General features: G+C 40.3%; 1 protein-coding gene across 5 annotated transcripts in view; it reads right to left on the bottom strand.

Annotated features, from left to right (window-relative positions):
- Window positions 1-342: 342 nt before the first annotated feature.
- actn1 (actinin, alpha 1) overlaps window positions 343-13,264 on the bottom strand; it is a 60,153-nt gene continuing 47,231 nt past the window's right edge. For 2 of the 5 annotated variants that reach the window (XM_008398967.2, XM_008398966.2), the window contains exons 9-22: window positions 11,507-11,599; window positions 9,895-10,125; window positions 8,485-8,632; window positions 8,235-8,385; window positions 8,040-8,148; window positions 7,760-7,900; window positions 6,442-6,624; window positions 6,177-6,311; window positions 5,840-6,019; window positions 4,926-5,072; window positions 2,668-2,748; window positions 2,347-2,412; window positions 1,618-1,776; window positions 343-937 (exon numbers count right to left, since the gene is read on the bottom strand). In XM_008398967.2, coding sequence (XP_008397189.1) covers window positions 779-937; window positions 1,618-1,776; window positions 2,347-2,412; window positions 2,668-2,748; window positions 4,926-5,072; window positions 5,840-6,019; window positions 6,177-6,311; window positions 6,442-6,624; window positions 7,760-7,900; window positions 8,040-8,148; window positions 8,235-8,385; window positions 8,485-8,632; window positions 9,895-10,125; window positions 11,507-11,599 — 1,983 coding nt within the window. In that variant the 3' untranslated portion in view covers window positions 343-778. The remainder of the gene's footprint in view (window positions 938-1,617; window positions 1,777-2,346; window positions 2,413-2,667; window positions 2,749-4,925; window positions 5,073-5,839; window positions 6,020-6,176; window positions 6,312-6,441; window positions 6,625-7,759; window positions 7,901-8,039; window positions 8,149-8,234; window positions 8,386-8,484; window positions 8,633-9,894; window positions 10,126-11,506; window positions 11,600-13,264) is intronic. The other 3 variants (XM_008398970.2, XM_008398969.2, XM_008398968.2) reach the window with 2 other exon arrangements.

Genomic DNA, 13,264 nt, shown 5'->3' with positions numbered 1-13,264 from the left:
ATGATACAAAATGCAACTTTTAAATGATTAATTCATTAGGGGACAAAAAGCTACACCCAGTGAAAAGCTGTGAACTTTTGAGGCCAGAGAACCAAATTTTTTTCAAGAGGTCATCAACAATTCAACTAGGAATTCCCAGAATTGCGAAAATCTTCAAAAGCCGTTCACATTTCCATTTTTTTCTTATTTCTGTGCTGCTATGATATACAACACCAGTACACACCTTAAAGGCCTTGGTTGTGATGCAACAAATGTGTAGAAATTGTAAGAATACTTTGACAGAGAGCTGTATGATCAGAACACACACACACACGTGTTCTTATATCAAAAACTGACAGAACAGACGTTTTTTTTTTCTTTATTACAATTTTTCGTCTCTTATTTCAACCAGGTGAAGAAAAATACCTTTTTTTGTTCAGTATAATAAAATATGTTAACTTTATTCATTTTTCAGAAGAAAATCAATGACAAAAAAACAACACATTTTATCTCTCCCTCTTTGTAAACCTGGAGAGTCGCTGCTTTGCGTTGACACAACAAAGACGGAGCGAGAGAGGGGAGGAGGGAGCGGTGACGAAGCTGGACAGGTGAGAGGACATGGAAGATACTGACAAAAAAATAAGGCCTGAAACATACAAAAAAGAAAAAAAACAAGCAAAAAAAAAAACAAAAACAAAATGAGCACAGCTGGACAGGAGAGTGGAGGCAGGCCGGAGCACGTGGCGGTGAACGGAGCAGGGGGAGGATGGTCACGGGTCAGGATGCCCGACGCCAGTGTTCAGAGGTCGCTCTCCCCGTATAGAGCCGTGGAGAAGGACATGTAATCCAGGGCTCCGGGGACGCCGTCGGGGCCTGTGTAGGGGGCCATGCGCACGATGCAGTACTCGGCCTGGTCTGGGGGCAGCTCACGGCGCAGCTCGTCAGCCAAGATGTAGTTCTGCAGTTGGGGGGGAAAACCGAGGTTCAGTTTTGACATGTCAGATTTTCTCCAGTAGATTCATTGGATCCATTTCATTTATAGTTTTGGTTGTATGTGGATTTTATTTCCATTTTATTTAGTTTTTGGTTGTTTTATTGAATGTTTTAATATTTAAAATGTCATCCAGCTCTAGTGCTTCTATAGTTCTTTACAAAATCTAAGCTCATTAGTCTTTGAGACAGTGAATTTGCATTATTACCCCATTATTGATATAGCATTTCAAAATAGTCTCATAAAACAACACCATAATTTATTATAAGTTCTATTGCAATTTATCACCCAGAAAACTTATTGTGACAGAGCTAGAGTGCACCGATTGCAGTTTTCTGGCCAATCAACGATCTGCAATGTATTAATTTGGGGAGATAAATAGAAACGCATGACCTGTGGCCCCTCCCCCACACACCAGGACCACTCGGGCACTCTAGGCACAGAAGAGTGTAGAAATTGTAAGAATACTTTGACAGAGAGCTGTATGCTCTCTGTCAAACAGATTAAGAAAAATTAACCACTTTATTTTCTTTCCACTTTCCACTTTGTTGGTCTGTCCCGTAAAATCTCACTAATCTTTTCTATACCTATATCTTGCTGTACTGTGAGGGCTTGTTGGGTTTTCTGAGTAGCTCTGAGTGCCGTACCTTGTCCCCAGCAAGAACCTTGAAGGACGCCATGACCTGGTCGGCTGTGTCCGTGTCGGCCGTCTCTCTGGACATGAAGTCTATGAAGGCCTGGAAAGTGACGATGCCCATTCTGTTGGGGTCCACTACGCTCATGATGCGGGAGAACTCGTTTTCCCCCTGGTGGCGACAGACGGGTCACGGTAAAGCAGCTGTAGTCGGACGATGTCACACAAAAACGGGTAAATTGAAGTGCATAAAGGTAGTCGAGAATTTACACCTTAAACTTCAGGTTGTGAAGAAGAGATGTTCATCTATTTAAAAGAAGAACTATTCAGAAAATTACATAATTTAACACAAGGCTGAAACGATTAATCGGATAAATCATGATTAATCGATTATTGAAATAATTGTCAATTGACTGAAGCATACAGACTCAAAAAAAGTCAATTTTTGAATTAACATATTTTCACATGTTGACATTAGAAGTGTTTTTAAAGCTGCAGATTCATCCTTTGCTACAAATGATCAAGCATTCACTAAAGGAATCTTTTGAAATCCGATTAATCAATTATTCGTCAGAATAAATCGATAAACATAATCATCAGTTGCAGCCCTAAAACATCCAGATTGTCCACTTTTCTTGTTTTGTTTTAAATCTCATTAAATCTACATCCATTACCAACTCCAAGTGGTCCGGCTCTCACACACAGAGACATGTTCATACTTGAAGAGTGCTCAATGCTTTACCAGGTTGTAACCCATGGAGATAAGGCAGGTTTTGAAGTCTTCTGCATCCATGATTCCTGTTCTCTTCTACAAGGTCAGCGACAGACAAACAAAACCAGCAGGAGAGGAGAAGTACAGCAGAGGGAGGGCAAGGAAAAGAAATCAGGAGAAGAAGAAAGGTTTGAGTGAGAAGATTTTTAAGCAAAGTGTGGGGAAAACAAAGAGTTCAAACAGGAAGAGTAAAGGAGGGATAACAGAGGAAAGTGCAAAAGAGAGAAAAGAAAAGAAAAAAAAAACTTCAGTTAAACCTCGCACTGCGGGAGTGTGGCTACGATCAAATACCTGCGCGTCGTTGGCGATATCGAAGCCCAGGCTGATCAGGCAGGCCTTGAACTCTTCCGCGCCTAGAGTGCCCGAGTGGTCCTGGTGTGTGGGGGAGGGGCCACAGGCCATGCAGCAACACATACAGCCCAATCAGTGATGGCGAGGGGGAAACAGGGAAGGGTGGTGGGGTGTAGGGTAGGTGGTTGGGTGGAGGTAGTGCACCATGCACGGGAGAGGGGAGGGGAGGGGAGGAAGAGGAAGGTGAGGGTGAAGGGAGAGGACCATGCATAAGAGACAGAAAACAGAGAACACAGTGCATATCGATTAGGACCGGGCAGGTGAACACATGGTGGCAGCGGGGCTGCCATGCTCGGCGAGGGCATTCAGAGGCGTTAATGTGCAGCGGGGCGGGCGGATCACAGGGCCTCCAGGTGGGCTTATTCATATCGTCAATGGCACAGAAACAAAACAACAACACAGGAACTAAGACGTACGACGGAGTATCAGAGCCATGCTAAGAAAAATAAAAATTTGTAATACGAGAACAAATCATAAAATTATGAGTGTGAGAGTAAAGTCGCACGCGCAAAAAAGATGAGATAATTCGATAGTAAATTCGGACGTGAATAAAGTCGTAGGATATCTAGAATAAGTTTGTACGAAAAAAAAGTCAAAATAATACGAGAATAAAGTCATGAAATCACCAGAGTGAAGTCAAAATATTATGAGGACTGACATGAAAAAGAAGTCTTACAGCTGTGGTAAATGTTAACAGATTAAATGTTTCCTAATTCACAAGATACTCGGCATTCCTCGTTTTATGGCAGATGTTTTCTCATGCCAGAGTTCTCAAAATATTAAGATTTCATCCTGGTAATGCTACAACTTTGTTGTCGTAATCTTATGACTTTATTCTCGAAATGTTATTTTTCTATTTTATTTATTTCTTATTTTATTTATTTCTTAGCGTGGCCTCAGTACTCCGGCGTAAAAAAAGACAAAGTGTTTGATTTTCTTTCCTTTAAAACAGAAACCTCAAAGAACATGATTAAAAACAAACATTCATTTGAATATGCAACAAATAAATAAATCAAGTCTTTAAATGACCAAAACCCCCAAAACACTATTTACATACATTAAAAGACGAGATTCACCCCAAAAATAATGAATCACCCTTCTCAGTCTCTTTGGAAAAGTTTACACTCCAGCTGCAGTTTGTCATGTTTGTGTGTTTCTTCAGAAAGAGCGTGAGGTAGTTGGATGGATCTGTGTCTAAACTGAGGAAATGCTCCTGGATTGAACTGATCCTCGCCTACGGTCAGAAGATTTGCATCATGGCCGCAAGGACAAAATCGTAGAAGCCTGTTAAAACTTTCCCCTGAACACAAACTAATCTGGATCATTATTTCCTTGTTTAGAGCTTACTACAACTTTCCTTTGTCATTTCAAAAGCCGAATAAAATGACCTCTGAGTTGCTCTGGATGCTGGCAGGACCTGCCAGGAGCAGGTGTGACGTTGGGGAGACTTACCTGCTGCTGGAACGAACCCAGGACTCTGACATCACAGGAAGGGATGGAGGTCAGCTTCATTGAGTCGACATAGGGGTTATATGCAGTTTTCCATGTGATTGTCTTTAGTGGTCTTCCCCTTTATCTCACTGTGTCAGGCATGCTTACTCAGTTTTATTTAAATCAGTAATTCTCAATTTATTTTGTTTCTATTCATTCGTCTGTTTTTGTTTTCAAATTTTTTAATTTTTTTTATGATTTACTCCCATCCAATCTTGGATGAATTTTAGTCAAATAGTAATATCTTATGTTGTTTAATAGGGTCTAATTTTAAATGTCTGTCCAGTTAGAATTTAACTGCTAAAGATTATTTCACATAATAGATTCAATTTCAGATGAAGTGCTAGATCTCTACATTTTTCATAATGACACTTTAATGCAAAGTTGACACTTTTAATGGACTTTCAAAGCAACTTTTAGAGCAACTTTGCCTTAAAAGTGTCATTATTTACCGACTGACACTTCATAACAGTCAGACATTCATAAAGACTCCTTCATGTTCATGACACTGCCGTGTCAGTCTTATGCACACCCCGTCAAAGCGTTACCACACGTTTCTTACGTATTTAAGTATTTTCCTACAACAGGATAAATCCACAACTTTGTTCTGCATCTATTCTCTGATTGGTTTGCACAAAACCCTTTGTAAGGATTGAACGGTCAGCCATCCCTATGGCCGCGGCTCTGCGGAGCGACTCGGTACTGACCCTGTCGAAGTGGTTGAAGGAGGCGCGGAACTCGTTCAGCTGCTCCTGGCTGATGCCCTTGGCGTCTCGTGTCAGGATCTGGTTCTCAATTTCGTTGATGGTGCGGGCGATGGTGGTGAGTAGCTGCTCCCAGCCCACACGGATGTGCTGCATGGCAGAGAGAGACCGGGAGAAGAGGTAGAGGATGATGAAGGGGTGGGAGAGGCCTGGTTCTGAGCGTCAGTCTTCACTTTGGTTCCATTCAGAACCAATTTCAGGGAAAATATACCCTGATGCATTCTGGGATGTCATAATATTTTAGGCCCGTCTGGTGATAAATTGTAACATTTCCTTCAATATTTTCCAACATTAAGGTCACCAATGTCCATGTATTTTACTGGGATTTTATGTCAGACTAAGAAAAAATATAAAATAATGCACCAATTTTTTTTTTTTAACCAATAAAATGCATAAGAAATTTGTCATGGAGCTGAATTCATACATCAATTTGATTTTGAGCCATTTTAATTCATGAAAATGCTTTGATAGAACTGTTTGTGTTTAGCATCGACCCTCCAGCTTACATTTACCCATGATGGACATAAAACAAAAAGCTAGCTAGCTAGCAAGGGTATATTAGCAGCTAGTCAGTAGTAGCCTCAACAACTTCAATTGACATAATGGACTGAGAAATTCTGGATGCGACTCAAACGTTTGCCTGACAATAAAGTCCAGCGAGAAAAATAAACTACATAGAATAAGGTGATTAATGTATTTAAGGCCAACTTACACGTTTTATTATGAATTTAAGACATTTTAAGGTTTTAATTTTGAATTTAAGACTTTAACTCCGGACACCCTGTGTCAAATAATCCATATTTCAGTGGAGATTAGCATCATCAGGAGGGCTGTATTTGATCCGTCGCCACGTTTACCTCCATTGTGTAGTTGGTGTGTTTGTTGTCAAAGATGAGAGCCTCCTGAATGAGTTGGTGGTCTCCCTCCAGCTGGTCGATCTTTGGCTTGTAGTTGACAATGCTTTTCTCGTACTGGCGGAGGTGCGTCAGCTGGTCCTCTAGGGTGCCGTGCATTTCGATCGAGATCCGGCCGATTTCCTGCTCAGGTGCACAGACAACGCCATGAGATGTCAGGCTTTTACAGCCTCACCAAAAGTTTTCACATGATTTCACATGATCTTGTCATTAATTTTTTTGTTATATATATATATATATAGAAAATAAAGAAGGATCAGTGAGAGGTAAAGTCGTCAACCTCCATCTTGGTCTGTATCCAGGGCCCGATGATGTTGGCCTGTGTGGCGAACTGCCTGCGCAGACGCTCGTTGTTCTGCTGCCGGGCGTGCTCTTCGATAAGAGCCTGGTCTCGCTGAGGCACCAGCTGCCTGACCTGCAGATTGGAGTTAAAATTGTACAAAAAGCCCAAGAGATTTTTATTACAAAAAGAAAAGAAAAAAAGAGAACACTGAGCAATCACTCTGTCTTAAGGTGAAAGAAGAAATATCTCTGTGCACCAGTACCTTATCCCATTTAGCGTTGATCTCCTGTGGGTTGATAGTTGTGTAGGGATTTGTGCCGGCCATGTTCACATGGTAGGTTTGCACGATTTTGGCAATCTCATTGTGGATGCCCAGGATGGCCTGGCGCTCTTTGTCAGCCTCTGGCAGCGTGGCTTTGAACTGCTCATGGGCTGTGCTCAGTCCCTGAAACAACAACAGACGTCTGAAAAAGCATGCACTGTCGTCTTCTTCTGTGGGATAAACCGAAACAGTGACTGTTTTCATTTTAGATTGAAGAGAACACATTAAAATATGTACAACTTGAACACACCAGCACCATGTTCCTTTCTACTTTGGCCAAGTTTTGTCGTGGACAATAGACCGAGCTCTTAAACAACAAAAATTAGATTTTTAAGTTGTTTTATGTTATTTTGGAATGTAGCTTGAGAGGAATCACCAAAACCTCCATTTAATAGGGATTTCACTACTGAAACACTGATGCCTGCAGATGGCGTCACTGTTTTAGGTGCCACACTTCAATAAATCACTTAATTGAGTCACCAAATAAAGTGGGAGGACTCCCAAAGCTCAATTCCAAATCAACTCTTAAAGCTTTTATGCAAAGTTCAGGTTTGGGACTGATGGGGGCAAGTTGAAGTCTTAAATCTGTAAAAGGGAAAAGTTTGAGCCAAGTCTGAAGTCCCTGAGGGTCCAAATCAAGTCTAAAGGTTCCCACATACTCCTCGGACGAACCGAGGAGTATGTGGTTCGTCCAACGTACGGATCGCCTTCATTTCTCCTGACAAATTCCTTTACTTCCCACAAGCCGAATGGATACAAAGCAAGTTCGAAGAGCAGGTTGGGTGCCTGCCCCGTTTCTTCTCCACCAGGGCAGCTATCGTACAAGTGGAGGTCTACTTTGTGCCGCACTAACATAGACCTCCACCAGAATCCTTGGGACTGGTTGCGCTGATTCCCAACCTCATCAGCTTGGCATCAAAAACAAAACAGTTTGACGTGAACACTGTTTCCCTCCAAGCAATTTACCGTGCGACAGTACGCGTAAAAATGTTACCTTTGTACGGGTTTCTGTGGAGTGAAGTATGCAAGAGAATGTGGGGCCTTAAACCCCTCACTCCAAGCCAGGTCTCAAGACCTTGAGGATGAAGTTCAAATCAAATTTCGAGGCCTTCACCCCAAGTTGAGTGTCAAGTCTGTAAGGATCCAGCTCAAATCACGTCTCAAGTCTTTGAAGGCCAAGTCTGTTTAGCACATTTTTAACATTACCTCATTACAATAAATTCTTGTATGGTTCGGACCGGTTTAGCTCCTTTCTCACCTGGATTTCTTCAATTGTGTGAACGATGAAAGTGTCCTGCAGGTCCTCCATGGCGCCCTCCATCCAGTTATTGAACGGCGCTGCTCTTTTGGCAAACTCAAGGTACAGCTGGTCGATAGTTTCTAGCAACTTCTCAGTTCTCTGGCGAGATATGAAGAACACAAAGGCTTTTTTTAATTGACACCCAGTGTTTCAGAGAAACAAGAATTCACTTTGTTTTTATTTCCCAACCAATCAAAAGTAACACTCCGGCAGCACCGCAGCTTTCAGCAAGGTTCACCTGCAGCGCCTCAGTGCGTTTCACGGTCATGGCTCCCAGTGCGTCCCACTGATCGCAGATCCGCTGGCAGCGAGCGTTTACACTGGGGGAGTCGTAGTAGTCCAGCTCACTGCAGAACAAAACAAATCCTCACTTTCTGGCACGCTGATGGTTTCCTGTCCACTCGTCCTCTCGCTACCGTTTATAGGATCTTACTTTAACTCCTGCGCTATCGCCGCGATCTGCTCCACGCGATCCTGGTGTGCGGCCAGGTCGCTCTCGAAGGCCTCGTGTTTCTTCAGCAGAGCCTTGATCTCTGACAGAGAGGCGGTCTCGTAGTCTAGCTTCTGCAGCAAGTCCTCCTTACCTGCGCAGGAAACCAGAAATGTCACCAGGATGTAGAGAAGCTAAATGTGTCACTTTAGGAAGATGAAGGATTTTTTTGTTTTTGGTAACGGCTCAGCACCTTCGGTCCAGGCTTCGTGGATCGCTGCTTTCTGCCGGAATTTCTCCGCCAGGTGGTCGAGTCGCTCCAGCCGGCGAATCTCGTTGAGGAGCCACTCTTCATAGCCCTTTTCCGCTCCCTCTAGGCTTCCCCAAGCGTTATTAATGTCCTGCACAAAGCCAACAAAAACATTTGAGTATTTGTTTTTAAGGCGACACGCCGCACTGGAATTAGGTTTGCCTCGACGTTGAACACTTGGAATAAATCCATTTGAGGCTAATTTTGGATAAAATGGCTTCAGCTCTTCCTTAAATGGACATTTGAGTTCTCCAATCATGCTTAAAGGAATATTCAGAAATTTTTAAAGTGAGATTGTGCTTCATATTTTACCTGGTGGGGATTACTCTCTGGTGTCTTCGTTTAGCATTTTAATGTCCAGTTTTAGTAACAAATCAAAAATAACAGTTTGTGTGGACACTTTATAAACCTTCAAACATTTTTCCAATGGGTGATTTACAGAAGCTGATTATACAAGAAATTGAAATAGGAGGCAGTGCAACACTAATAATATTCCTCCTGAAGTGTTTCTCACTCAAAGAAAATTAAACCGATAAGGAATGTAAAAATATTACGGCGATTTATATGAGAGTTTATACTATTACTACTTATTTCTATTAGATAATGACTCTCACCGGAAAATGCTTTACATATAAGGTTTTTATTTTAAATATCAAAATATTTTTGAATTTTTGGTACGTGGAAGATAATTGGTGGTGAACTGCCTCCTACTTCCATTTAATGTGTAGTTTATCACTCCTATCGTCATAAATAATGAATCAGTCCAAACATGGCGGCGGTTTAAATGTTTATAAAATAGCATTAGCATAAACCGCCAGGAAGGTTTTGAGATTGGAGTTGTTCAAGAAAATAATAGTCGTTTATCAAACAAAAATAAAATCCATTTAACATCAGATTTTGACAAATACTTAATGTGAAGAAAATACATGCAGATTCACTCATCTTGGATCCAAATTATCTTTTGATCGGATCAGAATCAAATCTGCTGCTGCATTCAAAGTTGTTATTCAGGGTTTCAGCCCAGAGAAGGTGTTAACATTTTTTTACTTTTGTTTGTAACCTAAACTATTTTAATTTCACATTGCAGCTGTTCATCCATTAACATTAGAAGCATCAGGAAATCATTCAGTGACAAGGCAATGGCAATTTTTCCAGCTTGATCGGTCATTTTTCCCCCCCAACCAGTGAACGCGTCATATCCAGGAGAAAATATGAACAGCAGAGGTTGTAACTAAGCAAAGGAGGCTTAAAAAGTACATGAAACTAGGCTTCGAAGACGTTTTGGTAAGAGAAGGTTTGTACACAATGTGACTCTTGTTGAATTGCAGACTTTCAGAAACCATAGCGACATACCGAGACCATCTTTCCCTCGGAGGGCATGAAGGCGGGCCTGTTGCTGAGCCTCAGTTTGGTCTGAAGGGTGTTGAAGTTGATCTCCAGCTGGCACTTCTCCTGCACTTTGGGCGGCTTGTGGAGACGACGGTAATCCCTGAAGTCCTCCAGCTTCTGCTGCATGGCCTGCATGGTGTTCTCAGGCAGTCTGTTCTCCAGCCAGGGGATGGTGCAACGGATCCACTCCAACAGCTGAGGGGTTGTGTGTGTGTGTGTGTGTGCGTGTGTGTGCGCGTGTGCACATTAAGGAGTAGCGATAATACAACAGAGACGAAAGAGAAAAGCAAGTTGATGGAAGTAAAGATGAAAGGAGAGCCGTGCAATTGGAAAAGACGGGGAGAATTGGTGGAGGTCATCAGAGAGTCGTGGAAGAATGTAGATGATGGAGAAAGGAGGAGAAAAAGTAGAAATCATCAGCATAAAATGTTTTGTCTAAGTTCTTGCAACTTAATGTATTTGCAATACAATTTCTTCTTCGGTTTTTGCACGTTTCAACACTGAGCTGACATTTTTAAAGCTTTATGAAGAAAATCTGTAATGTTTAAATTACTAAAAACAAGCATTTCTTTTATGCTACAGCATCATTAAACCTTGTTTTAAATGATTAATGATGCTTTAGAAGATGATGCCTTCTAAGCATTTGCAAGATGGGGGTAAAAAGAAGTTAACTCACCATTTTTATGACTCATGAAACAATAAAAAAAATAAAAAATCAGCGGCTTGTTTTACAAGTGTTTGACATTTATCTACTAAGTAAATACAAGGCAACCACTTGAAGTATTTGCTTGAAATTACAGGAGCAAGTTTAAGTTTCTCCAAATACATGTTGCTGTGCTTTATATATATATATATATATATTATATATATATAATAAATGCAAGTGTTTTTTCATGGAATAATTGTATTGAATTTCCACAGGAGAATGAAAAAAAAAATACCAGTAATGTGTTTAGATCTAATCTTCTTGTCATTAGCAAATTACATTTTTATCCCAATTGAAGAAAATGTTACCCTTCTCTCTTTTGTTTTGTTTTCCACTTATTTTAAATCTTAAAAATAGAAACATAATTGTGGCTTTTTAAACATTTGGCAGATATTTATCATAAGTATCCAAGTTGTTTTGAGGCTCTAAACTGGTTTATGGCGGAGGACTGAGGGCTTAGATGGCTGCTGCAGACCCCGATAAAATACAGTGAAATTTGTAAAAATTCAAAGTGTGTAAATATTTGTGTTTTGGCATAGTGAGCTAGTAATTGCAGACATGTAAGCTTGTTCCTTGGCAACTAGTTCTAGTTTAAGCCTGCGTAAACAGCAGACAGTCCACAGACTGCAACATGTAAAAAAAGGCTGCAGTATGATTTGATAACAATCACAAGTGTTGCACAATGCACAGAACTCAATACAAGTCCTATTTTGTTTGGCTGGCTACATGTTTATCATTATCCGCCTTATCTGCACCTGAACGCAGCACAAACATCCCCCGAGGGTGGAGAGGGCGGGGATGCAGCGCATAGAGCGAGAAATGGAATAAATGAGGAAACAAAACGGAGGGAAAGGAGCGGGAAGTGCTCACATCACTGGCCAGCTTCTCGTAGTCCTCCATCAGCTGCTCGTTCTCCTGGTTCACTGCCAGCACCTTGCAGATCCGGTTGGCCGCTGTCTCCGCCTAAACCACCAGGGCAAAGCAAGAAACAACGTGACTTCAGCCATCCACAATACCCACACACCTAAAGAAAGCTCTGCGAAGTTAAAGTGTTTTTTTTTTGGCTGCGATAAATTAATCCGAACCACCCACAGAGAATTCCCAAGGGAATCGCTTTAGGGAAAATCGGACAATTAATCAGCAAACGCTCCGAAACTGATGGAATCAGGACGACTCTGGGTTTGTGTTTTATAACAGAAAAAAAAGTGACATCTAGAGCAGTGTTTTTCAAAGAGGGGTCTCAGAAAACGACTAGCAAATTAGAAAAAAAATGGAAAAATAAACTTTGTTTTGCATATCATCTGAAAATTTTTATATATATTTTATCAAATTCTGTTTTTCAATCATTATTGTAAAATATAAGTTAAAATAATAAATTTTAATGTTATTTTTCATCATTGGAATCCAGAATCACTGCTTAGTTTATATTACTTTAACCCAGAAAAGGAATTAGATCAGTCGCTCGTTAGTACAGTTTCTGATAAAATAAGCTAACTATTTAGAAATGTAATTAGATACTTGGCAACCCTGAACAGGAGCACTTAGTTTATATACTTTAGAACAACATTAGATTAGTTTTCTTTCCTTTTTTCTTTCCTTTGGTTTGTTATTTTGTTTGTGTTTCCTTTTAACTCATGTAAAGCACTTTGAATTGCCTTGTTGATGAAAATGTGCTATATAAATAAAATTACCTTACCTCATCTTTCTGACTGGCTGACTGTTGAACGTATCGAGCTGCTTTACTTCTCTAGCTAGCATAGCATGGCTAACTAGCTTAGCAAGGCTAACTAAAAATCAGAACGTACGAGGCGGCATTCATGTTACACGAATGTAATAATTATTAAATAGCAAATAAAAGTGAGGGAAAAAAACAAAAACATTCTAAAAGTTGATGTTACTTTACGTATTTTGAGGCATGGTTTGTGAGTTTGTAAAGGAAGTCATAAGCTAATGTTGTAGCATGGAAACGTTAGCCATAGGCACGTTGGTTTCTGCATCACCAACATATAATATCCTTACTACTGAGATATAAAACAGAAATATATATTTTTTAAAAACTAAAAAAAAAAAATCAATAAAATAGTAAAAATATAAATAAAAAACTAGGAGAAATGGAAGATGACCATTTACTTACAAGCTGTCTGAATGTATGGAACTATACTTGCTTAAATCAATCACTCAATGCCAGCAGCATTAAATGAGCTGTATATTTAGGAAGGAATAAAAGTGTACTGGATCTAGAATGTGAATATATTTAGACTGCTCTTGAACGATCTGGATTTATTTGAACTGAATATGGATCATTTATAATTTGCTCTAAATTGGACCTGCATCTCTTGTAAAGCCCCTTAAGATGGTATTTGTTCAAATTTAGAACTAAAAAAATTAACCAATTTGCTGTTTGTGTGTGAAATGTATGCATTGAAGAAAAAAAAAGGTAGCAATTACAGCAGCATGCAAAGTGTAGAAAATAAAGCCGACTTGGTTGAGAAAAGAAAGACAAAAAAGTTTGTAACTGGGACTTTAGAGGCTTGTCCCTTGGAATAAAAGGAAATTAAGAGAGATTAAAAGCTAACACAGACATGTCCTTACATAAAGAGCAGATAAAAACCCAACTCTCGAGACTCG

Source organism: Poecilia reticulata, linkage group LG22, assembly GCF_000633615.1.
Source record: "Poecilia reticulata strain Guanapo linkage group LG22, Guppy_female_1.0+MT, whole genome shotgun sequence".
Lineage (NCBI taxonomy): Eukaryota > Metazoa > Chordata > Actinopteri > Cyprinodontiformes > Poeciliidae > Poecilia > Poecilia reticulata.
The sequence above is the reverse complement of the archived record's forward strand: the minus strand, read 5'-3'. Positions and strand labels throughout refer to the sequence as shown.